This window comes from Lethenteron reissneri, chromosome 15 (genome assembly GCF_015708825.2).
Source record: "Lethenteron reissneri isolate LAM-NWPU_2019-01 chromosome 15, ASM1570882v1, whole genome shotgun sequence".
NCBI lineage: Eukaryota > Metazoa > Chordata > Hyperoartia > Petromyzontiformes > Petromyzontidae > Lethenteron > Lethenteron reissneri.
Window position 1 is genome coordinate 367,369 of NC_083793.1, and position 25,003 is coordinate 392,371.

The window sequence follows — 25,003 nt, forward strand, 5'->3', positions numbered from 1 at the left end:
TTCACAACCATTTTACATAATGTTAAAGTGTCGAGTCAAATGCGTCCCTGTTAAATGAGCAAGAGGGCATCACTCCACTCTTGTCGGTGGCCCTGAGCCAGTGGTGGTAATTCCACATTCCAAAGGCAAGGACCAGTCTGCAGGATTGCCACTGGTGGCACCACCGGTGGCTAAGATTGTACTGACATGTACTTACACTCCTACAAAAGACGCACTCGGTATTATGGTGGTGATTTCCCCACATAGTCCTGTGGTGTAAACGCAGCTCATATTTCACGTTAAGTGTGTTTGATATTTCGTCTCAATCTGCACTATTTTTCCAGTTGATGGCTATTCCTATCGATCGGAAGGACATTATTCCAATATGCAAGCGTGCTATGGATCCAGTATTGGAGAAAAGTGTACACACATTAGTGAAAGAAGGTGAAACGTTAATCCATCAGTGGATCAATACGGTCTGATATGCTTACATTTATACAGAGTGTATTATTAACATAGATTATGCTGTTCTTACCAATATTTACATTAGTCCAGAGCTAATATGGCAGCAGGGTGGCACAGTGGCAACACTTGTGCCTCAGAGCAAGAAGGGCCTGCGTTTGAGTCCTCATTTGGGCACCATTCTGTGGCATTTGTATGTTCTCCACCTGTTCTGCAATGGGTTTCCTTCGGATTCTCTGGTTTCCTCCCTGAGCCAAAAAAACACCGCACATTGTCACTGGTATTGGCCAAACATCCCAATGCTCAAACACCATCTGCAAATTACTCATTTGGGATCACACACAGCAACATTGTCGTCTACTGGGAAAATATGCCATTGCTTTACACGTTGCCCTGTGGTTACACAACCAGCAATCAGTACGCGTCCATACTCAAGCAATCTTTGGACATTGGTCATCTCCACTGGGGGTCCTAAACCAATGATTGAAATGGCACATTTCTGCGGAAGTGATTAGTCCATCGACAGTCAACCACGATGGCCTTCCCACAGAATGAAATCCATTATACTCACTTCTGATGGGCGATGGTCCCAGTTGACACGGGACTGGAAGTCATCGGATTTGAAGTTGCAGTTATGAGCTGCCATTCTACCACAGTGCAGTACAGTCGGTGTCTGTCAGCATTGAATCCCATCAGTTGACAAATAGGCTACACTAGTGCTGGGATAATTGGTTTATTGAATTGATAAATGGACGAAGTTTTGTAATGGACAAATCTCCTGTTGGGTTATTAGCCGGGGCCCTTAAGTGATGTGGTTGATGGCGCTAATGATGTCACCAAGCCCTGCTCATCACCTCCCGTCCAGCGGCACACATGCCACTGCAAACTCAAAACAGTAAAGAATACCACAGGCAGCTGTATTGTTCTAAATAAATGAACTGATTTCAGTGTGAATGTAACCTCGTCATGTTAAAGACTTATGGTCATAATAATTTAGTATATTTGGGATTGGCACCATACCGAGAGTGCAAGACTATCACGAATGCACTTTTTATTGCACACAGTAATATGCAGTTGAGTAATTTGCGGATAATTTTCAAATTGGCATATTTGGATTGTGATGCTGGCACACGACGTCCTGCTCGTTTGGAAACTTTGATGTACGCTGTGAAGCAGACAGCATATATTTACAGTTGATGCACCCCACGGAGTATTGTCCAGGGTGGCCTGCCAGAACCTGAACCTCTGCAACAGGCGGTGAGCGCGCTGCTGCTGGGCCATGTCACCACCATGTCTAGGCAAGAGGCCTGAGTTTATCTTTATTGTGCACGGTGTAGGAATGTTATTTGCTTTGCAGCAGCAGCTATGAATGAGATAGGTGTCTGGTTACTCCTTGGCTCACTGCAAGTTGTTGACTTTTTTTTTGTAAAAACACAAGCACGTCTAGAGAAATCCGATCGTTTCTTTGGCTGTGTGCAGCTGCTCGTAATGGGACAGCTGCACATGAAGGTTTTACATTTTTTTATCCCCCAATTGTATCCTAACATTGGTGTCGCGACAGTGGATGGTGCGTCACCGCGTGTTCGGAGTCGGAGAGCACCCCCAGCAGATTTCACACAACATCTGAAGTCGCTTTACTTGGTCTCTTGTTCACACTTGGCAGCGCACATTTACATCCCCTGCAGGGTTTGTTTGCCGTATTACAGAGTGAAACGTTAAGTCCCTTGAACACAATTTTTTAAAATAAAGTGAATAAACTAGGTTTAATAGGGTAATTGGTGACTGAGACAAGACCACAATCGCTAAACGTGGTTTACTCATGGCTGGCTGCCTGGATTCACATCAATGATCTCAGCAGTGCCAGCTCAACGCGTCGGCACGGCCATGAACCCCACGAGCCAGCCGGTTGCTGTGTCCTCTGGCTGTAGTAACCCGGCATGGCCCAGCCGCGTGCGTGATCCTGCGCTGATGCGATCGGTGGACCTCGCAGCAGAGATGGTGTTGGGATGGCGCCCCGCTGGGCGGTGCCGTGGGGTGGGTGGCAGCACTGCTCCATCACAGCAGTCTTCTAGCCCTGCCGTCCGAATGCTTCTCTTCTTCTTGAGCGTCGCCGCCTCAGCAAAGAGCCTCGTCGCCAGGAGGATCCTGCCTCGGGTGTGCGGCCACGTATTGTTTTGCTATTCTCTATTTGGGAAGAGAAGAGCAAACTGGAGTGACGGAGGAAACCCCTGAAACGAGTTTCTTTACATTTGAACTTAAATGCATAACGTGAAGACAAATCCTGTTTAAAGATGAATTAAAACTAAAAACCTAGTGTAAGTGCATTTTCCAATGCAATACTATAAATAATAATTGCTCATTTACCCAGGAAAGCCACACTGAAGCCAATGCTCTTTTCAGGCCAATCCTGCTATATTGGGATGTTTGGTCAACACCAATTACATTGTGTTTCTGTTAGCTACGGGAAGAAACCGGAGAACTTGGAGTAAACAACAGGGGAAGAGAATACAAACTCCACACAGAAAGCTGCCCGAGTCTGAAATCAAACCCGGACGCTTCTTGCTGTTGGGCACAAGCATTAACACTGTGCTGTCACCACCCTGCCACCACCAGACCACAATTCATTTTTAAATGATCCACTACCAATGCCCTGGCTTCCTGCACATAAACTCCCACAACCATCTGCATTATTGCTTCGCTGCGATTGGATACAAATCATTATATTGTATTAATCATCACACGTGATATAAATATAGGCTTCGATGACGAGTTTCATATCTTGTTGCTGGCATTGTGCCATTCTTGATCACACATTATTATCACCCACAAGCCAAGCAGCCTCGCCCAGGCCACAGTCTAAATGATAGCATGCCAAGCAAAGTGCAAAACCATTGTTCGATTTAAAGCTTTCGTGACTGCAGGGATTCATCTTCTTGGTTCTTTCGGTAAAGTCACGTAGAAGGGAAATAATAAAATAATCTAAATTAAACATAATAAAATACAATTCTCACTAAGTGAGAATAAAACATAATAAAATACAATTCTCACTAAGTGAGAATTGTATTTTATTATGTTTTATTTTTATTATTTTATTATTTCCCTTCTACGTGACTTTACCGAAAGAACCAAGAAGATGCAAAACCATTATTCGTGGGGTGTTACATAAAAGCTACTCGCAGTCATGACTAATATAAGCTTGGTTAGCCGATCAACATGCGTCATACAATTGTACACAATTAACACGAATTTTAAGTGGTAAAGAATACGAGTTTGCTCGCAGAGGATATGAGATACGAAACCACAATTTCGGTGGAGAGTGGGATACAGTATTTATTTAACCCCAGGCAATTGTATATGATGATGGAATTTGTAAACAGGCGATTCGGCTCTCCGAGGGTGTCGGTCACGAGTGTCTTTGCGTGCGCTGCATCTGTCATTGCGTCCTGCGCCAGGCACCGCACCACTCAAAGGCATTTTCACACGGCTCACTGCTATAAACCGGCTGCTGCTGAGGCTTCTGCATGTCCTGATAAACAACAAGCGATGGTAAACATTCGCATCGCTGAGGAATAATGTCGCTTCCATTGCTGGTGTTTGTCGAACACTAGTTGGAATGTGCCGTTTACTCCAAAAAAGTGTCCCATTGATTTTTTTTTTTAAACAGAAATGCATCCTCTACACGCATGGCTACTTGTGAAGCACCCTGACTAGCAACTGCCCCCAACAGTTGTGTGTGCTGTTTTGTGCAAGCAGGTCACCAAGTTGCAGTAAACATGCAGAGGGTACGTCACTCGTGACAACACCGCTGTGGCATCTACAGATCCAACGAGCGTGCATGAGGATGCCGGCTTGCATGTGATTCTGATTCTGTATGCCTCATTCGCAACAAAACTCTAGCAAAGTTCCATCGCAAGGGCTCACCCACTTTAGGTTTATGATTATAGCAATCAACGATGTGGTATGTTTAACAGACAGGTCTCCCGCAGTCCTAAAAACTTTTATCAGAGATTCTCCACGGACTCTACCCTGGCGACCTCTCCCCTCTCATCTCACTCTACTCCCCTCCACGCACTCTCCACTCTAGCAACCAAGGCTTTCTGTTGAAGTCCCCAGTCAACATTTGCTCAGTGGGAGGTCACTCTTTCGCCTCTGCTGCCCTCTAGTCTGGAACTCCCTTCCCCCAGCCAACCAAACTTTTGACTCCATGCCCCCTTGCTAGTCCTGGCTAGAGACCTTCCCCTTCTCTGCCCAAGACTGTGTCTTCTCTCTCAACGGACAGCAGATTTTCTATTTCTAAGCCCAGTCAGGTATCAACTTAGTTTAACATCCCTTTGGGTTGATGAAATAAGTACCACTTTGTTGCGAGTCAGCAGTGGTTGTCCTATGGAGAGACTGGTTGCTATGGTTTCCACTACAGAAATGTGCTCAGGGCCCCCATTACAGATGAGCATTGTCCCGTGTGGGAGCGCGGAGAGACCCCATTCTTTACATAATTAACAAAAGGTAATGCCAGTAAAGAAGTGCATTTCCTGCGTGTACAGTATTTCCATCTTCCAGTAACAGGGCAGCAGGTTTTGCACACTCTGCACGATGAAGTTCCCACGTGACCACGCGCAATCTGCACAGGTCGGTCACAAACTTACTTGCTACTCTGCCTTATGTTGCTCATCACGAGGTCTCGCAACGTGGCACGGCTCTGATCTCTGCGCAATCCACCAACCCTGCCTCTCGGGCGGGCGAGCAATGTCCTTTGCCGTGTGTGTGGCGTAGTGAAGTTGTGTTCGCTGCGCATGGTTTAAATACAGTGCGGCATTAAATCGCAAAGCGAGCTGCGTGCACTATGGTTGTTCTAAGCGGCTACTGCGCTGGCGATTATATTCCAGCCTGTTCCGACAATAATTAAAGTCCAAATAAGTTTGCAACTACATTTTATTAAAGTGCTACAGCACTTTATTTCAAACTCCTGATAAATGGACGTAAAGCCCGTACGCGTGTCCCTGCTGAGTCACAAATCCTCCTCCAGCCTCCACCCTGGCGCAGTGTCTCTTCGCACGTTCTGCGTATCTACCATCAACAGTTATACATTCTGCAAATATCCGGGCATGTGGCTCAGTTCACGCTTGAAACTCGGTACACGTATACAAAAGATCACTGAGAAGTGTTTTATGAAATGTACACTCGTTCAGCCAGGAAACCCTTGCCGAGTCTCAAGACTTTTTTTCAGGACGGGCCTGCCAAGTTTTTAGTCAGGGTTGATGATGCTGCTGCTGCTGCTGTGTGTGATCCCAAATTAATAATTTGCAGGTACATTTTCAGCAATTACCAGTTGTATTGCATGATTTCTTTAGCTATAAGAAGAAACTAGGATTCTGGAGGAAACCCATGCAGAACAGAGGGAGAGAATATACGAACTCCATGCAGTCACGTGCCGGAGTCGGGATCGAACCCAGGAGCAGCTTGTGGTGAGGCGTGAGTGTCACCACTGCCTTATCCTGCTGCTCTTAAAGCTAAACAAAGTTCTGTTTCCAGACACGAATATCGTGCTCCTCACTATCCACAGCTAGACGCATGCAACATCACACCCATCATGACAGTGACATGACTAAATCTGCCATTAAGTTGATCTTCTTTGGTTACACCAGATGCAAACCCTTGCCGCCCTCCCATACGGTTCTGAGATGTGATTCCAGATTCAGGGAAATCTCATTCATCCACACTGCTCTACAAACCTAGAATAACCTGGTGTTAACGTCCTCAATTAAAGCCATCCCATTTAAACCTAACTTTTGCTTGGAAAGTTTGAGTGCTCTTGCTTCTGATAATTATCGTTCACACTTCATTTGAGTGTTGAGATGAGGATTCTGCTGAGATTCGTCAGTGCAACTCTTGACAGATCACACACAGATTGCTTGTTCAATGCAACCCCAGGACACAGGCAGTGAAATGAGAAGGCTGTCCTACCCCTACGGAAGCACGCTGCTTTATCTCTGCCGTGCCATTCATATCGATCACGAAGAATATCGTTGTGTCTACGCCGAGTTTAAATTTACCCCACAACCATAGGCGTCTCTCTTTGCTGTGCTCCACTTGTCCTGTGTCACTGCTAGGCAAGTATAAAACTCTGTAGAGCTGAGTGGAATTGCATATCTTTGACTCTTGCTTCTGTGGCACGTCTAGCACTTCACTGCAAAGCTTCTTAATGGCTACAGTCAATTTGCTGTGCTTCTTTGTGCTCGGTGGAATGTTTTGCCATTCATTGTGTGTGCCTTCATCACTATTCCGCTGCAGCTTTATGATTTTGCCTTTCCCCGATGTAATTTTGTTGACTCGATTTCTTTTGTGAAAAAGAGGATTCTGTGGGAGGCTGCTTTGTTCGCATTGCACTACAGTCACCATCTCTCCGGGGACACGTGATTAAATCCGGTGATGTCATTGGCTTGCCCAAAGATGTCACTGAAAATCACATTTGTTTTCTTCTGCGGCAGTGGCCTGGAACCCAAGCTTCACAATTTTTGAAACCAGCTATGAAGCCACTGATCTAGAAAAGGAGCCTCATCTTCCCCAAGGCTTAAGTAGCATTTGTTCAAAACACTGGGATGAGGTTGCATTGCCATGTAATCACGATGGAACTAAACACATTCATGCACTGTAATTATAAAGGAATTTGCAGGTTTATAGTCTCCAGGACTTAATACTTGAGCTGCTTGGAGGGGCAAAGTGGAAGTCACGTGACCTCTCAATCGATAAGCGATGCTTGCTTCTCCTGCAAGGTGACGGCACTTAGCGGCGGCAGCGGCGGCCACGACAGCAGCAGCCGTGGTTAGAGGTAGGCAGTGATAACACGCTTCTTGAGAGACGTAATTAAGGGGCCTGTTTGGGAGTAAGGGGGAAAGATGACGCCCAATTTGCGAGTTGATTCGGGTTAAGTATTGTTTATTTATGTATTCAGAGCATGCTAAAAATTTACCAAAAATGTAGAAAATTACACGCAAATTCTTAAATTGAGATGACACCACAACATCCCTCCCCAACTGTGAAAACTTGGCAGCACCCTCCTGAAAATTATTCTGGAGATGAGTCTGGAGACTCGTTTAGGCTTTCCTGGGTGAACAAGCGTGGTGGTGATAATAACAACAGCTGACAGAAGCCGTGCTTCCTGGGCAGAGAAGCAAGGGGTCTGCGTGGCTTCTCACTGAGACTCGCACCATTCTCACTGGTCCCACAGCTGCCGTGGCTGTGGCACCGCGTGGCTTCCTGTGACACCGCGTGGCTCTCCCTGTGACACCGAGTGGCTCTCCCTGTGACACGGCGTGGCTCTCTCTGTGACACCGCGTGGCTCTCTCTGTGACACCACGTGGCTCTCCCTGTGACACGGCGTGGCTCTCCCTGTGACACCGCGTGGCTCTCCCTGTGACACCGCGTGGCTCTCTCTGTGACACCACGTGGCTCTCCCTGTGACACCACGTGGCTCTCCCTGTGACACCACGTGGCTCTCCCTGTGACACCACGTGGCTCTCCCTGTGACACCACGTGGCTCTCTCTGTGACACGGCGTGGCTCTCCCTGTGACACGGCGTGGCTCTCCCTGTGACACGGCGTGGCTCTCTCTGTGACACCACGTGGCTCTCCCTGTGACACCACGTGGCTCTCCCTGTGACACCACGTGGCTCTCTCTGTGACACCACGTGGCTCTCCCTGTGACACCACGTGGCTCTCTCTGTGACACGGCGTGGCTCTCCCTGTGGCTCTCCCTGTGACACCACGTGGCTCTCCCTGTGACACTTGACGATTCAAGCACCCATCGGATACAAATGCCAACACACGTGGCCATACTGATATGACTGAGGCACCCATATTGAGCTTGTATAAAGCCACTGCTCTGTGTGATGACAATAATTAAACACGGCACAACTCAGTATTTTTTACGGCAGTAAAATAGACTTTGGGTGTGTAACATTTACAGTGCTGTGTTTAGAGCCCTTCTCTCATTATTTGTTGAAATTTAAATCTTCACTTAAAGCTCTCGTGACTGCAGGAATTCATATTCTTTGGGTCTTTCGGTAAGTCACGTAGATAGGTTAACAGAAAAGAACAAAAAACTACGACGTTTCGATCGCAACACAAGCGGTCGTCACCAGGAAAAGGGGGTTAGCTTCTAAAGGCAAACTGTTTATAACGGTTTGAAATGGGCAGCGACTAATCACACGTCGGGGTCGCTGCCCACCACTTACATTAACATTGGCTGCTGACATTTGAGCTACGCCCATTTCAAACCTTTATGAACAGTTTGCTTTTAGAAGCTAACCCCCTTTTCCTGATAACGACCGCTTGTGTTGCGATCGAAACGTCGTTGTTTTTTGTTCTTTTCTTTGAACCTATCTACGTGACTTTACCAAAAGACCCAAGGAATATGAATTTTCAAATTTATTTTAGAAATCCTGGACAATTTCCACACCGCAGTCAATCTGTACAGAGATAATACTTGTGTCGCAGTTATATTGAGGGAATAAAAACTGCCGGATTTAGATCGTCATTCCTGTTACACAGCGTGCAAAGTGGAATGCGTGCTGGTTAAGTTTTATCGTTATTTGCAATGTGCGGCGTCCCTCCAACACCAAGGCGCAATCTCTTGAGGTTGGGCTCTCGGCCTGCGCCCTTGCAGCAAGCCTCTCCTCTCCCCCCGCATGTGCCTGCAGCTTCCTGCTGCTGCACCTTTGCTCAACTCAGATGTATGGCTGCTATTTCGCCCTCCTGCTCGCATTCTCTCGCTGTTTGCTCTTTGTATTTATTAACTCAAAACTTAGTTTTCAGTGCAGAGTGCCTGAACAGTTCTTCCTCACAGGAAACTGTCCTTTACCAAGGCTTAGCCTTCGCTATTTGTTCTCTCACCATCATAATCGAGGCATTATCCCCAGCTACGGACTCCCTTTCTCTGCTCAAGGTTCTCAGTTCTGGAACCCCCCCCCCCCCCCCTGCGTGCACTCCTGGGTTATGTTCGCAGTAACCTCCTCTTGTCCCTCCTGACGCGTGACCACGACAAAGGCCCAGAGCCTCCACGCTCAAATCCACGGTGGTTGTTACTGCTCGTATTTTGCAAGGTGGTGGTGGTAACTCTATTTCCATGATGAGGCCAGTCTTATTCGGTAGCGCATTCGCCATCCGTTGCAGAGGTTTGGAGTTTGAATCCGGCAGACCGCCCTGGTTATTTCTGTGGGGTGTATTGACCATAAAGTGTGCGCCGTTTAATCTACGGTGGATGTTAAAGATCCCGTGACGTCATTTGAATAGAGTAGCCGGTCGTGTGGCAGCGTCACGGTCCAAGTTTGGCAAATTCTAAAAGTTACACCGCAAATCTCAATGGGGATCACACATAGCAGCATCGTCCCCTACTGCGGAAATACTGCAGACTATGTGCACGATAGCGCCTTCCTTCGTGGTGATAGCCTTACGCTATAAGAATGACGAGTATACCAATTGTACCCAACTGTCAATTCCCTTTAACATTCAGAAGGTGCCACTCATTTTACAGATTTTCCCAAGGAACGAAGTGTGCTTGTGATGCACACACGTGTGCCAGCACCCAAAGGTGCCCACGCTGCGGAAATGTGGAGACTCGTGTTTCTTAAAGATATTATTTTCTTATTTAACCACTGAGGCTTTAGCCCACACCAATAGGTTGCTCAATGATTTTAATCAGCAATCTGAGCAGCCTCTCACAATGAGTCCAACAGCCAGGTATGTGCTCGCTTGCCACAGCCAATTGCACCGCTGCTGTGGATGGCTCTGAGTGAGCAGAACGAGCCATCTGGTGCCAGCGTCGGTGACCCTATCCCGGTCTCGTCTACACTAAACTATCAGGACAATCCGCCTCCTGTCCCATAGCTGTCCCTGCACGTAAACTACACAAGTATTCTGTACACATCTCGTCAGCCACACATCCGTCCGGCAGTGCACAATTTTGGCAGTGTTGCTTCAACAAAGAGCAAACTCTGGACTGGTTTTGACACTCGGTGTGTCATCAGCAGAGGCGAGCTCGCTTTAACGAAATGCTGGCTAAGTGCAGCGAGTAAACAAAGCCATTGACTTCAACTCATTCACACAAACAAGTAAATTGCAGTAAAATGATTTCATAATGGCTGCTGGCCCTGTAAGCATTAATTACTTCAATATTTCACATTGATTCTTATGTTCACAATACGCACATTGATTTGTGCATGTACAGAGAGATTAATTTCAATGTATGCCAATTTGTATATTCATACTTTGGTTAATGATGCCATAGAGGTGATAAATAAACACTACAAATGATCCATATTTGTAGGGGCAGGTAAAATGCACTGATTAAAAACGTCCTTCTCTAAGTACATTGGAATGTTGCTTTTTCATTATCATTGAAGCTGTACGGTGAAGGGGGTTCAACTGGAAAACACAGCAGCAGCAGACTGCTGTAGGAGTTTTTGTGAAAGGGGCAGGCAAGAGGGGGTTACAGCACTGTTGGAAATCTAATTAAGTCAGGGCCACCTTGATAATCCGAGCGTGCGTGAGGAGGTTCGAGTGAAGTAGTAGAGTGAGGTGGATGGAACCATGGAGGTCGTTGTCTACGCGGCCGTGGGTCCGAACGTCCGGTGAGAGCCACCGTTGCGAGTGGCCTGGCGCCGCCGCTGCCGCCGCTGCCGCCGCTGCTGCACTGTTCCCGTCGGTACCGGCGGCGAATGCGGTGACGCTCCACGCGGCACTTGGCCAGCGGCCTTCTCTACATGGAAGTATTTCTTGTTAATTGTCTTTTCACTTAATTGACGTTCATCTGAGAATATTTCCAAAATTGCAATTCTCTACTTGGCAGCCGGGCCTCCCAAATGCTTGTTATGTTCAGCGGGATGTGGTTGCCAGGCAGCAGCCCTTTGTCTTTCTATTCGAGTTGCTGTTTGTACCTGTTCCGTATCGGCACCGATGCCACTCGTGCGGCGAACGGCCGCGGCTTCTTGGAGAAGGGGACGTGGCTCAAACCCCGTTGGGTTTTCATTGTCGCCTCTGCTAAGGAGGAGATGGCCGATGGGGCCCCACGCTGGTCCCGCGGCGCCGGCCCCGCTGGGGGTGTCCGTCGCTATGCGGCTTTATGCATTGCTCACCGGCCATTGCTCACAGACACTGCAACGGTCCGCTCGATGGTAATGGAACTTATTCCGCATTTAAGGAGCTTCACGAAAGCATGCGCTCGTGAGTAGTACGCACCTCCGTGTCACAGTACGATGGGATTACACTAGGGTGGCCACCTGCCTGGGTTGGACCAGACTGTCTGGGAGTTGGTGTCTGTCCGGGTGATAGGAATTGATTTGTAGCGAGATCTGGTACCGGTGTTGTGTTGAACTCAATAGCAGTATGCAGCAAGGTTTTAATAGACCTCGTGCTGACTGAGAATCGTTTCTGGGATTGGTCAACGGTAGAAAAGGTGGCAACGCGAGTGTTCACGTTGAATCTGTAGTGCAAAATTAAGTAATTCGATCCCTATTGGGTGGGTGGCGGTTGTGAGCTTATCGGCTTTGTCAGTGGCTTTTCTGAGGTGTATTTGCTTAGAGTTGAAGTTTTTTAAGTATAATACACAATACCTCTATCAAGAGTGTCTTGATGGCTTTTCTGAGTAGATAGAAAACCCAAGTCGCCGTGCCTTGCCGGACGCAAGCAACCCCACGTCTGCTGTTGCATTGTACACGTGGCGTGTAATCACGAACCAACCAACTCGCGATTAAGGCGGCATTGTGCCTGCTCATAGCGCGATGCCGGTGCAGGAATAGGACAGGAATCCCACGATTCCACCGTGGAAAAAACCTGCGGGGGGATTATTGTTTTCGGGCAATTCCTCTGCTAGCTTGAATGGCATCCTCACATGGTTAGCTCGCCATCTGGTGGGGATCCTTGGGATTACCATTAAAGTGTTATGCTTGTGTAATAATTGAGATGAAGAATTCAACATTGAAGTCAATGGGGATGATCCCTGTCAAATATTCCCCAGTAATCCGACTGATGACTCTTGCGTCTCCATTCCAATGGAAGGGATTATATTGGACGATCCTTAGGCTGTTAGAGAATCCCATTCTTTAAGCTGTCAAAGGATCCCATTTACTTAGTTGTAGATGCAGGAATTGCCTGTGATTTGAAAGGGGATGTTTGGACAGCCTCCGAATCATCGACGGTATCCCCATGTCGTGAGACGAGATGGGGATAGAGATGAGGCAGCGACGTCGCGTGGCCCCTGACTGACGTTGGGACCCCGGGGATCGCGACCCCACTGTTTTTTACAGTTGCTGAGCGCAGGGCCAAGGCCCACAGCATCGAACGACCAGCAACAAACAGTCGTGATGGAGTCAAAGCGTCTCTTGCATTGAGCAAGGTTATTATTGTACGAGCTTGGGGAAAGAGATGACGATGGGTGGAGGAAATCCAAAATGGATTAGTGCGAGGGAAGAAGCAGAAAGAGAAGTGTTGTGACTTGTCGCGTGGTGGCTAAGCACGGTGTGGATGAGACGACACGGTGCCTCTAGAGCTAATTAATCACATTGTGCCCTGCTGGGTGGCACCGTGATAGAACGGTGGCCTAATCACAGTTGGAATGTTGTAAATTCAAAACTCCAGTTATAGATCAACAGGAGTCCATCCTAATTGCAGGGTGAATATAATGAGTAGTACCCCTTTGTGCGAAGCCAACGGCACCCATGCCCATGGAGAGACCGAGGTCCACCATCACAGTGGGAATTTCCACCGCTGCAATTCGGCCATGCCGGGACGTGAGCACCAACGAGAGAGGGGGGTAGGGTGAGCGAAGGCTCTTCACGCCTCTCTCCTTCTGTCCGTGACCGTGTGCAAAGAGACTCGGACCGGGTTCACATTTCAGTTTACTCTGTTGTCTCGGGGTGATAGGTGCGGTGCTCGACAGCATCCTGTGGCAGAAGCCAAGTGGCTGGCTTCTACAGAACACGCCGGGCGACCCTGAATGTCCTCTTCGTGAAGGAACACAGTTTTGTTTCAAGTGTTGTTCGCAATAGGCCACAGGTCTCGGGGGTTCGCTGCAGTAAACTTGAGGTCCGTGTGTGAAGGGAGTAGTGAGTATAATTATTTCGGCCAAATCTGGTGTGTGATTGAAACTGTGGTGAAGGGTTTTTGTTTTTTCACATTAAAACCCCCAAATAATGGGCTCTGTGTAGTCAATATATATCAAGTCAAGTAAGTGTTTTGTATGCATTGACGTTCCATTACATAGAATGGTTAGTCGATGATATGTTGTTATGTTATAAGTTAATGGGTGGGTTGGAAATCATGAGGGTCATTCATTTTGTTGGATTGTGAAGGTCTCTCTGCACTGAAGCTTTTTATACAGCAATAGACACACACACTTGGTGACCCGCTTCACAATCATTTCTCTGCTTCAGTTCATTTTTTATTTTTTTTAACATTCCCCAATGCTACAGGCATTGAAAAAACGTCATTCCTGCAATTCTCCCCAGGTATTTTCCACTGAGATGAGATGGCAGTGATTGTGGGTAAAGAAGGGAGACCTGGCTCAACGCCAGTTACTCGGAACAGCACTGAGTAAAAAAGCAAAGGAGATGATGACAATAAAAAGTCAGATTTATAGCACGTGCGGCATTCCTACAGCAAATAGAGTTGGTGGCAAAAGTCAAGCGATAAATTGTGAAACCTTGTGTTACCTGAGGAATTGCCACTGGCATTACAATGATGCCATTCAAGAGCGCTACGCATTATCAATTACTTTATTGTTCTGTATTAAATGTTGCTCAGTTGGTCACGAATGGTGGCCTGGACAGGATGGGCCTCCCTGTTGCACGGTGGCCGCTCGGCACGACTCGCCCAGCTCGGGCAAAACCGTCCCCGGCCCTCCCAAGCGTTGGTAGCTCCGCTCACTTCACGAGTTGCAGCGCATCGACAGAGCAAACAAGGAGTGATGCCCTCCCACGAAAACTCATCTCTCCCAGGGGAGCGGGCGGGAGCCGCATAGTGTGGCTCGCAGCGTGGAGCATATTAGCGTGGGGCCCACTGCCCCCGAGGTCACGCCGGGGCCAGCGGCACGAAGGGGGACGCGCAACGACGAACCTGGCAGCACCGACCCGACCTCCTGAGCTTAGGAAGCAGCCCGGTTGACTGGGCCCGGCAGACTGTCTCTCTCTCTCTCTCTCTGGGAGCCGAGACCGTCTCTCCCGCTGGGGGCACGGGGCAGGGATCGTGGGAATGTGACGCCGTGATCTCGTTGTGGTGTCCGGCCCCGGTGATGCGAGCGCTGTCCTAGAATCCACCGTTCCTGGACGGCGGGAGCGTTGGTGCTGCGCGGGAGCGGTTGGCGTTGTTGGGACGGTCGGCGGTCGCACTGCGGTGTGTGGGGGGCTGCCACTTTGTCTTTGTCGGTGAGGTCAGTGCAGTTGCCGGGTCTCCTCCACCATGTCCTCGTCCCTCCTCTCTCTTTTATGTGCAGTGTTCGGCTGGCCTCCGCTTAGGTGAAAAGTTTATTCCATTGTCAATCGTTTATCATGAGTCTTGCAGCCTCATCGAGTAAATCAAGATATTCAACCACTATGAGATGCGTTCATTACGAACAACGATGTTAACAGCTTAGGAATTTTTAGTGCTTCTTTGATGGACTTCACTGCCGTAAGTAACATCGGGTCTTTGGGATAAACCTGCATGGAATTGCCCCAGCATTGATTACATATTCAAGTTGACTGAATGTGAAGGAAATCATTCCTCGTTGCTCGGTACGGCTCCCTCGTTTGTCCGTGGTGTGCGGCGGGGACCAACGCGCTCGTGCAGAATGCCTCGGGGATTTCCGCAGATTTTACAGCAACGCCGGCCTGGAGCCGGGGGGGGGGGGGGGTGATTGCAAACCCGGGCCTCCTTGCTGTGCGGAGAACGAGTTTGGCCCTGCTCGGTGCAGGTTCGGCATTGGGAAAGTCTCGTGCATCATGGGAGGGTCATGGGAGGGAGGGAGGGGGCTGGGCCCAAGGCTTCTCCGTGGCTGACGACCGCGACCGGGCCACCCTCCCCGCACGTCAACGTGAGTGCGAGGCCTCTCCCTGGTGCTTCCTCGCGCGCCGAGCTGTCGAGGTGTCGTCACGAGCGTCCCGCCCACATTGCCACTTCCGATTGTCCTCCTCTCGTACGAGTAAAACTGAAGTTCCGCGTATAAGTGAGCGGAACGATTAATGTCCTCCCTGTTGCCCCGTGCAGGTATCACGCTGTTGCGCAACAGTTTGTCTCCAGCGCGGAGGGTGGCAGGGCGGCGCGGCGGTCACGCGGTGGTAACACTCGCAGCAAGAAGCGTCCGGGTTCGATTCCAGCTCGGACATTTTTTGTGTGGAGTTTGTATGTTCTCCCCCTCTGTTCTGCATGGGTGTCCTCCAGTTTCCCCACTCGATGCTGCAAAATTACCTGAGAATTACTCATTTGGATTACACATACATAGAGATGTCACCCCCACTGTGAAAGCCTGGCAGGATCCTCCAGAAAGAGTCTTGAGACTTGGTGATACTTTCCTGGGTAACAGGCACAATAACAATATTGGTAGTAAAATACACGTCATGCCTGTTTCTACAGCCTGACTCTGCTAATGAGACATTGCTATTGTTGAACTAGTGTTGCTGATGTTACGCACTCCCAGAAGACCATGTGACTGATGGCAAATGTTAAATAAAGCATATAATTATGCTTAAAGCTTTCGTGACTGCAGGAATTCATATTCTTTGGGTCTTTCGGTAAAATACAAATAAATATGTTCAAATTAATAAAAATAAAATAAACAAAAACCTCCGATCGAAATGTCTTAGTTTATTACACAATTATGTGGAGCGACAGCTATGTGAAGGAGGCGTATGGTCTGCTTAGTTGTTTTGTTATTTGTAGTCTCCGCAATCACGCAAATGATTACATTTTGTCAAGAGAGGAGTCGCTTTCAATACGAGGCACGTGTAGAGGGAGCATCCCTGCGCCCCGTCTGTGCAGTTGTTCCCATCGATCATCCGGATCCTCCTGCAGGAACTCCCCCGGTTCTCCCAAAGCGTCCCGGGAGGAGTCGCGTTTCAAAGCTTGCCCCACAAATGAGTTGATGTGAATTGATGCGTCGGTAATTGAAGCATCCAGGGTCGTGGTTTAGAAACCAAATCGTCTGTGTATCGCGCTGCTAATAGATATTGTCAGTGAATGCCTTGCAAGTTAACGCGCGTGAAAACGACCGCGAAAACGCATGAGCGGGATTTTAAATGACGCAAAATGTGGGAAGTAATACGTGGCAAATGATCACGTGACGCGGTTCTGTCTACCGCTTCATTCCCTCGTCCTGCCATCGAACGGCAAGCGTCACCGGAACGGCGATCGACTGGCACGTTGAATGATTACCCTTATTGTTTCGTTGTTCAAACAATTCCATTGCAAAATCTTACAGATCGTGAATTGCCGAGCGAGCGTCTTGCCACGCGTCCCTGTGACTCCTCCGTCCTCCGGCGTGATCGCTCCTTCAGCGAGCGCGCCATCGCTGTTGTTGTAATTGGGGCCATGGTTCACATGGGCGTAAAGGTTAGCGTGAGTGACGGCGACGGGGCTCTCAGCTGGGTGGAAGGTTACTGTGAGGTTACAGGTGGGTTTGGTGGTTCGGGTGGTTTTGGTGAATTTTGGTGATTTTAATGTTTGAGGAGGGTTTGGTGGTTTTTGTGGTTTAGATAATTGAAGTGATTCGGTGTTTTTTCTGATTAGGTGGCCGGCAACACCTAAAGATGGAGAGATGGCTGTGACTGGATGAAGCGATTGTGGATTCATAAGAGTTTCCGTTAACTTCTATCAGGAAGACGATCCAATCATTCGCTAGCAGAGCTGCATACGTGTCACGAGAGTTGTTCTGGAGGTTCTGCACAAGAGAGTCACTCGGTCATTCTTTTTATTCTGCTTGTTTACCCAGGAAAGCCTCGCTGTCTCTACACTCTTATTCCGAATGGTGCTGCCACGTTTCTGCTATGTGATAACTCAATCGAGTAATTTGCAGGTACATTTTCAGCATTGGGATGTTTGGTCAATACCAGTTTAAATGTGTGTTTTTTTCGGGAATCGAACCCAGGCACTTCTTGTTGTGAGGCACGGGTATCACCAATGCACCAACCTGTCGCCCACTTTTTTACACTTAATGTTACCAGAACCACCCTCTCGGAAACGAGTTTTGACTCGATTCCAGGCTGTTCTGAATACCGCGCTCAGTGATGATTAACATTCGCGTGCCATCCACCCACTCGGAGGGTTAGGAATCGGCTGGCGTGACTCAGTGCATCACACACAGGTTAATTACTGGAGCTGAACAGGCTCGCGGGTTCGCTCCGTGAGTGAGAGTCGTGGTCGTGTGTGGGAGCCTACTGCAGTCTCCACCAGCCTCGCCCAGTCAATTTCATGTAGTGGTGCTGTTAGCAGTGCAGTCAATGATGTGGTTCGTGGTGGGGATAGTAATGCGGTTAGGAGTGCTGTTATTGGTGCTGCTAGCGATGCGGTGAGTGGTGCTGCCAGCGATGCGGTGAGTGGTGCTGCTAGCGATGTGGTTAGTGGAGCGGCTGTTGCTGGAAGCCGTGGCTGATGTCGTTCCTCCTCCCACCGCACACGGGGGAAAGCGCAGCTCACGCGGTGCGGCTCGGGAGGCTGTGCCGCGGCTGTGCAGCTGCAGCGGACGCAGAACCTCTCCGAGGCCACATGGAATTCCTGCGCAGTGGAGAGCCGAGCGTGCTGCTGAGCGCAGCTAAATGCTAAACCAATTGCCTTGGAAACCCTCCAGCAACAATGGTTAATTATTTTTCACTTCTCAACAGCATGCTTGTGTGCATTGTTACACCTGATTAATTGTTAACACCTGGGTTAATGGTACACAAAGCCCTGTCCCGATTGAACACAGAGACCCGATTCACGTGTGTACGTGTGTTAGCGTGCTGCACTACGAATCCGCGTCCAGAGTTTGATTACCGCTCATGGCCAACACCAGTGTCGACTACCTGAACCGGTGGTACTGGGCCTCTCGGGAGACAAAGGCGGCTGGGCGTGGCACTGCTCACCCATCCCTTTGCGTGCTGTGCCAGCCTTCATAGGTGCACGCAAATAGCACTTTCCACAACATAATTTTAAGGCTATACGAGGGATCTTTGTCTTTTTGCCTGATCATCTCCACCCATATGACGGAGGTTTTGTTCTGATACAGAGTGCTTGCCCGGGCTGTGGCAGTGCGCCCATCGTCCCTCCACGTGTGATGAGTGTGGGGCAGTCCATGTTATAAATGAGTATCGGCATATTCCTCAGCAGCACAGGCACCCCAGAGGCATCTGCAGGACAAAAGACGTGTCCAGGTGGTTCAAAGGATAGAGAACTGAGCTGGTGCCGCTGAGGACCTGGGTTTGAATCTTGGTTCAGCCGCCCACGATTAATCCTCGTTCTCAACTCCGCTAATTATCTCGGCCCAATCACCAATGGCTGTCACATATGTTGGTTGCATTCCAGCCCTCAGAATTAAAATACAGGTTTCACAATCGCAAGACAAACACCAATTCCACAGAAGAGCACGGCGAAAGTGCGTCCCTCAATGGGCAAGTTAGAAAACGTTTGTAGTTTTATTTAAACATGTTACGGCCAATTCTGATGTTGTGCTATTGTGCGCGCCCTCCTCTCCATTTCAGAATCTACGTCGGTTGCCTCCGAGGTGCGACGGCGTGGGGGACAGCCGCCCTCGGGCCGTGTCCGTCACGCACAGGGCCATGGCCCGTCCGCTCGCCTTGCTCGTCGCGCTCGTCGCGCTCGGCCTCGATGAGGCCGGCGCCGGCACCGGGAACGCGGAGGAGCCGAGCCGGTCCGGCGAGCTCCTCCTCGCTCGCGCCGGGCCCGACTCGTTCCCCGAGCCGAGCCTGCGGGCCCTCGACTGGAGGCCGGAGTGGCAGAGCCAGGAGCCGCTGCCTCGCGCGGAGCCGGGGGGGCCGGGGGGGCCGGGGGGGCCGGGGGACGTGGCGGGGGCCGTGCCCGACCTGAGCACGAGCGCCGGCCAGGGCTTTGAGCTCCATCTCCCCGCGCTGCTCGAGGGCAACTGCGTCCGTCCAGGTGCGCGCGGCGCGGGGGCGGCGGTGGGACGTTGCTCACGCGAGCGTGGGCAGCGGTTAATGGTTCGTGCTGAATAACTTAACGGTGGTGACCGGTGGAGCGTGGCAGTCAGGCTAATAACGCAACGGTTCATAAGTCAAATCGATTCCTCCGCTTGTATCGTGTCGTGGCTGTGAGAATTGCGCATTTCGGATTTCTGCAGATCGTGTGTCGTGTGCGTGTACCGCTCTCTGTACAGCATGGAGATTGAATTGCTCGAGAGCAAGGTGCAGTGCATTGCTCGCTCTGTATGCGTGGCACACTGCAGCCCAATCCACACAACTCCGCACCCCCTCAATCATATTAGACTCGGAGTTTTTTGGGCAGTCAATCAATACAAGTTGGATGGCTCAGAAGAACGATGCGTGTGTGTGCGCGAGTGCTTGTTTTGTCCTTGTGTGTGGGGAATGGCGGCGTCCCGGTTAGCGCGCCGTGCTATGAACTCGGCGCCCCGAGTTAGATTCCCGCTCACGGCCAACATTCCAACGCCAGTGGGGATTATCTTCACTGGTCCTGGGCGTCCTCTAGGTCGACTCATCCTCAAATGGGTACCTGGTGTAGTGTGTAAACATCACCACTGGGGAAACAAAGGCGGCCGGGCATGGTGTTGACCACCCACCCCTTCGTGTGTCATGTTGGCCTTCGTAGGTGCTACTCGCTTACCGCACTTGCCCCAACAGTCCATTAAGGCTACACGGGTGATGTTTGTCTCCGTTGCTCGCAGGTCTACCAGGTGGGGAGTGACGCGTTGCCGCGGTGGCTGCACTGGGACCCCCGGGCCGGCCGTCTGCTGGGCCACCCCCTGGAAGCCGACACTGGCGTCTACCACATCTCCATCGGCCACGACGCGAGCCCCGGCCAGGTGTTCTCCATCGCCGTCCTGCCCGAGGAGAGCTCCGCCGGCGCCAGACCCCCCGCGGCCTTCTCCAACTCGATCGCGCCGGCGGCGGCGTGCGAGCCGGGCCAGCCCCACACGGTGCTCACGGTGGTGATCGACGCCGACGTCGACAAGCTGGCGCTCGCGCGGCGCACGCAGCTTCTCGACGGGATGACCGCCTTCTCGGGCGTCGCGATGCACGACATGAGGCTGCTGCCCGTGCGGAACAACAAGCTGTTCGACATGTCGGCCTTCGTGGCGGGGCCGGGTAACGCCAAGAAGATGGTGGAGAACGGCGCCACGCTGTCCTGGCTGCTGGGCTGCGGCCTCGGCGAGGCCTCGGTGCCCAGCTTGGTGGCCGTGGAGAAGCCGGCCAAGGAGGGCGCCATGGCGACGGCGCTGGGATTCCCGGTGCTCGGCTGGTACGTCGCCAACCAGAAGCCGCCCGCGGGGAAGCGCGTGCGGCGCGGTGCGCCGCACGTGACGCCCACGCCGGTGATGACGAGCGCCCCCCCCACCCGGCACCCCCAGCCCGAGGAGCCGCCCGCGCGGGTCGTGCCCTCCCAGCCGTCGCACTCCCCGCTGCCGACGACTCGAACCGCCTGGCCGGACCGCTTCGCCGCGGGCGGCGCGGCCACGGCACCGCTCCCCGTGAAGCCCACGGCCACACTGCCCGGCACCGCGGAGCCCACGCTCCTGCCCGCCCCTCCCGCCGTCCCCGACGTCTCCCGGAAGACGGAGGCCGCCACGGCCCCTTCCGCTCGGCGCGCCACCACCACCGCGGCCACCGCGGCCGCCGCCGCCACGCGCAAGCCGCCGCGCTCCAAGAGGCCCCGCGTGCAGAAGCCCGACGAGGCCGCGCCGAGGCCCGCGGCCAACCAGGTCCCTTACCTGCAGAACCCGGTGGACCGCCTGGATGTGAACGCGGGAACCTACTTCGAGTACAAGATCCCGGTGGACACGTTCTACGACGCGGAAGACGGCCCCACCGACAAGCTGAAGCTGTCTCTGTCCTCCCACGTGGACCACTCGGCGTGGGTGCAGCTCAACAGCGCCAGCCGGGTGCTATTCGGGCTCCCGCCGGACGACGAGATCGCCAAACACGAGTTCTTTTTGACCGCCACCGACAAAGGCGGCAAGTTCGTCTCCGACGCTTTCGAAATCGTGGTTCGTGACAAACCCAACGGCGGCAAATCGAGCGTGAAATTCGAAGCGACGTTCGCCAACGACTACGACGCGGTGTCCAAGAGCCTCTTTCTGAAGGTGAAGCTGATGAAGAAGCTGGCTCAGGCGTTCGGCGAGAAGAATGCCAGCGTGCTGACCCTGGAGGGGCTCCGCCACGGCTCGCTCGTCGTGACGTGGAGCAACGGCTCCCTCCCCGCGGAGCCGTGCCCCCTCGCGGAAGTGCGACAGCTGTACGGCAAGATGCACGCGGGAGACGGCAGGCCGCGCGACGAGTTCCGCGCCGCCATGCTGCCCGAGTTCGAGGCGGTGGCGGTCGGAATAAAGGGAACCGACGGCTGCCGGGGGGCGAACTTCCTGTCGACGGCGCCGTGGGAGCCCGCGGTGGCGCGCGCCACCGAGCCCCCCACGCAGAACGAGCCCAGGAGCTCGAGCCAGGACGACGCTTACCTCCACACCGTCATCCCGGCCGTGGCCGTCGCCCTCCTGCTGCTGATCGCCGGCGTCGTCGCGTTCGTCTGCTACCGCCGGAAGCGCCGGGGCAAGATGTCCCTGGAGGAGCACACGACGTTCATCAAGAAGGGCGTCCCCATCATCTTCGCGGACGAACTGGACGAGGCGAAGCCCGCGCCGTCCTCCAGCATGCCGCTCATCCTCACGGAGGAGCGCGCCCCGCTCTCGCCCCCCGAGTATTCGGGCCAGACGTTCCCCGGGGGACTGCCCGAGGAGCTGCGCCCTCTGCGGGACGACGGTGGCGGGAGCAGCGTGCCCCCGTACCAGCCCCCCCCGCCCTTCGCCAGCGTGGAGGAGAGCCGCAGGTGCCACCCCAAGAGCGTCCACCCCGTCAAGTCGCTGCCCACCTACGTGCCCCCCTAACGCCGTGGCCCAGGGACTGTCCGGGACACTCGGCGCCGTGCGTATCAATCTCCTCCTCCCGCTTCGGAGTCTCGCCAACCCACCGCGCGAAGGGAACCACGTTTGTACAGTGTTTAAAGATTCCAGCTCGACTCGCTCTCTTGTTTTCTGTTACGGCTGTACGTGCGGTAGCTGTGCAAGCGTATCCACTGCCCATATAATTTCCGCATTGGTATCATTACTTTTGTGGCATTATTTCAAAAACGCTCTAGGGCTGTAGTGATGGATTTTGTCAATAAGATAAATTAGTAACCCTTGTTGATTTTGTGCGATTAATCTAGGGGTATCGATCATTCCCGTACAGCAGGCTTACAACCAAGTTTAATTAACTCCAGTACGTGTAGTGCGACGGCTTGGGCTCTGACCGCCTCTCCGCTCTTGTCACGACACCACGCTGCCGCTGCTGCTGTAGCAGAGGCAGCGGCGCCACACTGCTGTAGTAATGAAAACATTGCGTTCTCCTGTGATTTTGTTAAAACACTAATTGACGAAAGCAATTTAATTACTGTAATTGACGTCCCACGCAGTTGCTAGTGACAGCTGTGTGCGGGAGCCGACGGCCGTAACGTTTCGGAGACACAAATCCACCCGGTCCAGTGCACGGTGGTACTCGCATTGATACGCACAGCACTACGCTGTCCTTGACTTACCAAAGTGTCCACGATTAACTTCTCGTTCTTCAGTCACATGGTATAGCAGCTAATACTACAGATGATCAGGTCTATGCACATAAGGCATGTGGTACGTAATGGGTGGCGGTTCTTGATTTTAATGACGAAGTGTACTTTATGTGCAGTAGCTCAATAAGGGATTTTGTCAATAGTTTTGAAAAGCTTTTACAACCGTGTTTGGATATTTTGTAGTATTTTTTATAATGTAAATGTGTTTCCATTCGAGGTTGCGCTGGTAGTGTCGGTGCTTGGGAGAGGGACCATGGAGGGGGGCTGGCCTTTGCCGGCGCAGGGAATTTTAATTTGAATTCCTTAATGCCCAGGATCCTCCTGGCGAGCGACAAACACTGACCGTATGTTGCGGTGGCACGGATCGCGGAACAACACCGCCGCAGTCGACTTGATTACTGCAGGAGGGTCCCAGTGAGCTCGAAACCTCTAAATGCGGGATTCCTGCATTAACAGCAGATCAAGCAAACTTGTAAATTATCTGCAAATGTAGAATTGTTTGCAATACTGTACTCTTAACACTGCACACGCCTGGCACTGCCACTAACGTGGGTGCTGCGGTGGTTAAAAATTAACTACTGTAACAATTGCAAAATAATTATAATAAAAACATGAAAACACTCACAAATTTGAAACTCAAAAAGTAAAACGCAAGTGTTGGCGCTCGGTGTCATTCATACCGCGAATGAACAAACACCACGTGACCATGGGGGGGGGGGGGGGGGGTGTCGACCCGCGCGTTGAAGCCCTCCCCGTGAGAGCCACTCGCGGCGGCTGGACCAGGGGACGGGGCGGTTCGCGTTCCCAGTCGGTGCATCTCCACGCGTGGCTTTGTCATGTTGCCAGGAGGAGCAGAGGGGTGTGCAGTCCAAGTTGTGTTCACAGTACTAACGTTTGTGGTCTTACGGCATCTAACTCTTCATATATATTTGCCAAAATTAATGTTTTGCATACAAACGGTACTACTAAGATTTTTTTTGCCAACATTAAAATGTTGGTAAAAAACACATTTTTCTACCTAACGCTTGATAGAGAAATGTACATTTTTACCAGCGTTGAATGAACTACATTTGACCGTAGTGGTTTCCTGGTTATGTATGTACGTTGAACTTCTTTTGCACCGTACGTAGCCAACCTTGCTAATCGGAGGTGCGGGGGAAGGACAACAAACTAACCACACGGTGGTTAACGTCGTGGTCGTGAGCGCGTGACGCGGTGGTTGTGCTGTCGGTACGGCGCGTGTATCGGTGCGCGCGCTGCGTTTGCCGCGGGCTGCTGCGGCCGCCCCGTTTTGGCAGCCGGCACCAGGACGGGCTGCGCCACTGAACCTTTTTATTAACTACGCTCACGGCTTCACTTCCAGCTTGTTCTGCAATGGCTGTGGATATTTTACTTTCTGCACCTCATTCTTGGTTTGGTAGATCTTTCCTCTTTTTTCATATAAAAAACACATTTATTTAAAAGCTGCGTATTGTCGTTTTAATATCGTGAACGGAGTGTGAACCTTGCAATGAATACTGTCCCGTTATACAGCGGCTGTCTAGTTTGGGTTGCCACCTGTCTAGACATTGGCATCTTGGTTTGGGTGGCGTGGATTGATTTGCTCGACATCTCTCAGTATTCTGTCAAACTGTTCGCTGTCCAGGGTTTAAAGACCTCGGCTCACCGAGAGACGTCTCTGGGTTTGGTCTGCAGTTGAAAGGAGGGTGGCAACCCGACGGCCTGGATCGGGTTTGCCGGGCCCACGGTGCCGGCGT

At 51.4% G+C, this 25,003-nt stretch overlaps 1 protein-coding gene across 1 annotated transcript; it reads left to right on the plus strand.

Moving 5' to 3' along the window:
• The first annotated feature begins 2,490 nt into the window (after positions 1-2,490).
• Positions 2,491-24,709, plus strand: LOC133342544 (dystroglycan 1-like). The gene is made up of 3 exons (XM_061551719.1): positions 2,491-2,595; positions 19,139-19,615; positions 20,317-24,709. Exons 1-3 carry the CDS (start codon positions 2,527-2,529, stop codon positions 22,525-22,527), a joined length of 2,757 nt encoding a protein of 918 aa, XP_061407703.1. The 5' UTR covers positions 2,491-2,526; the 3' UTR covers positions 22,528-24,709.
• Positions 24,710-25,003: the final 294 nt, after the last annotated feature.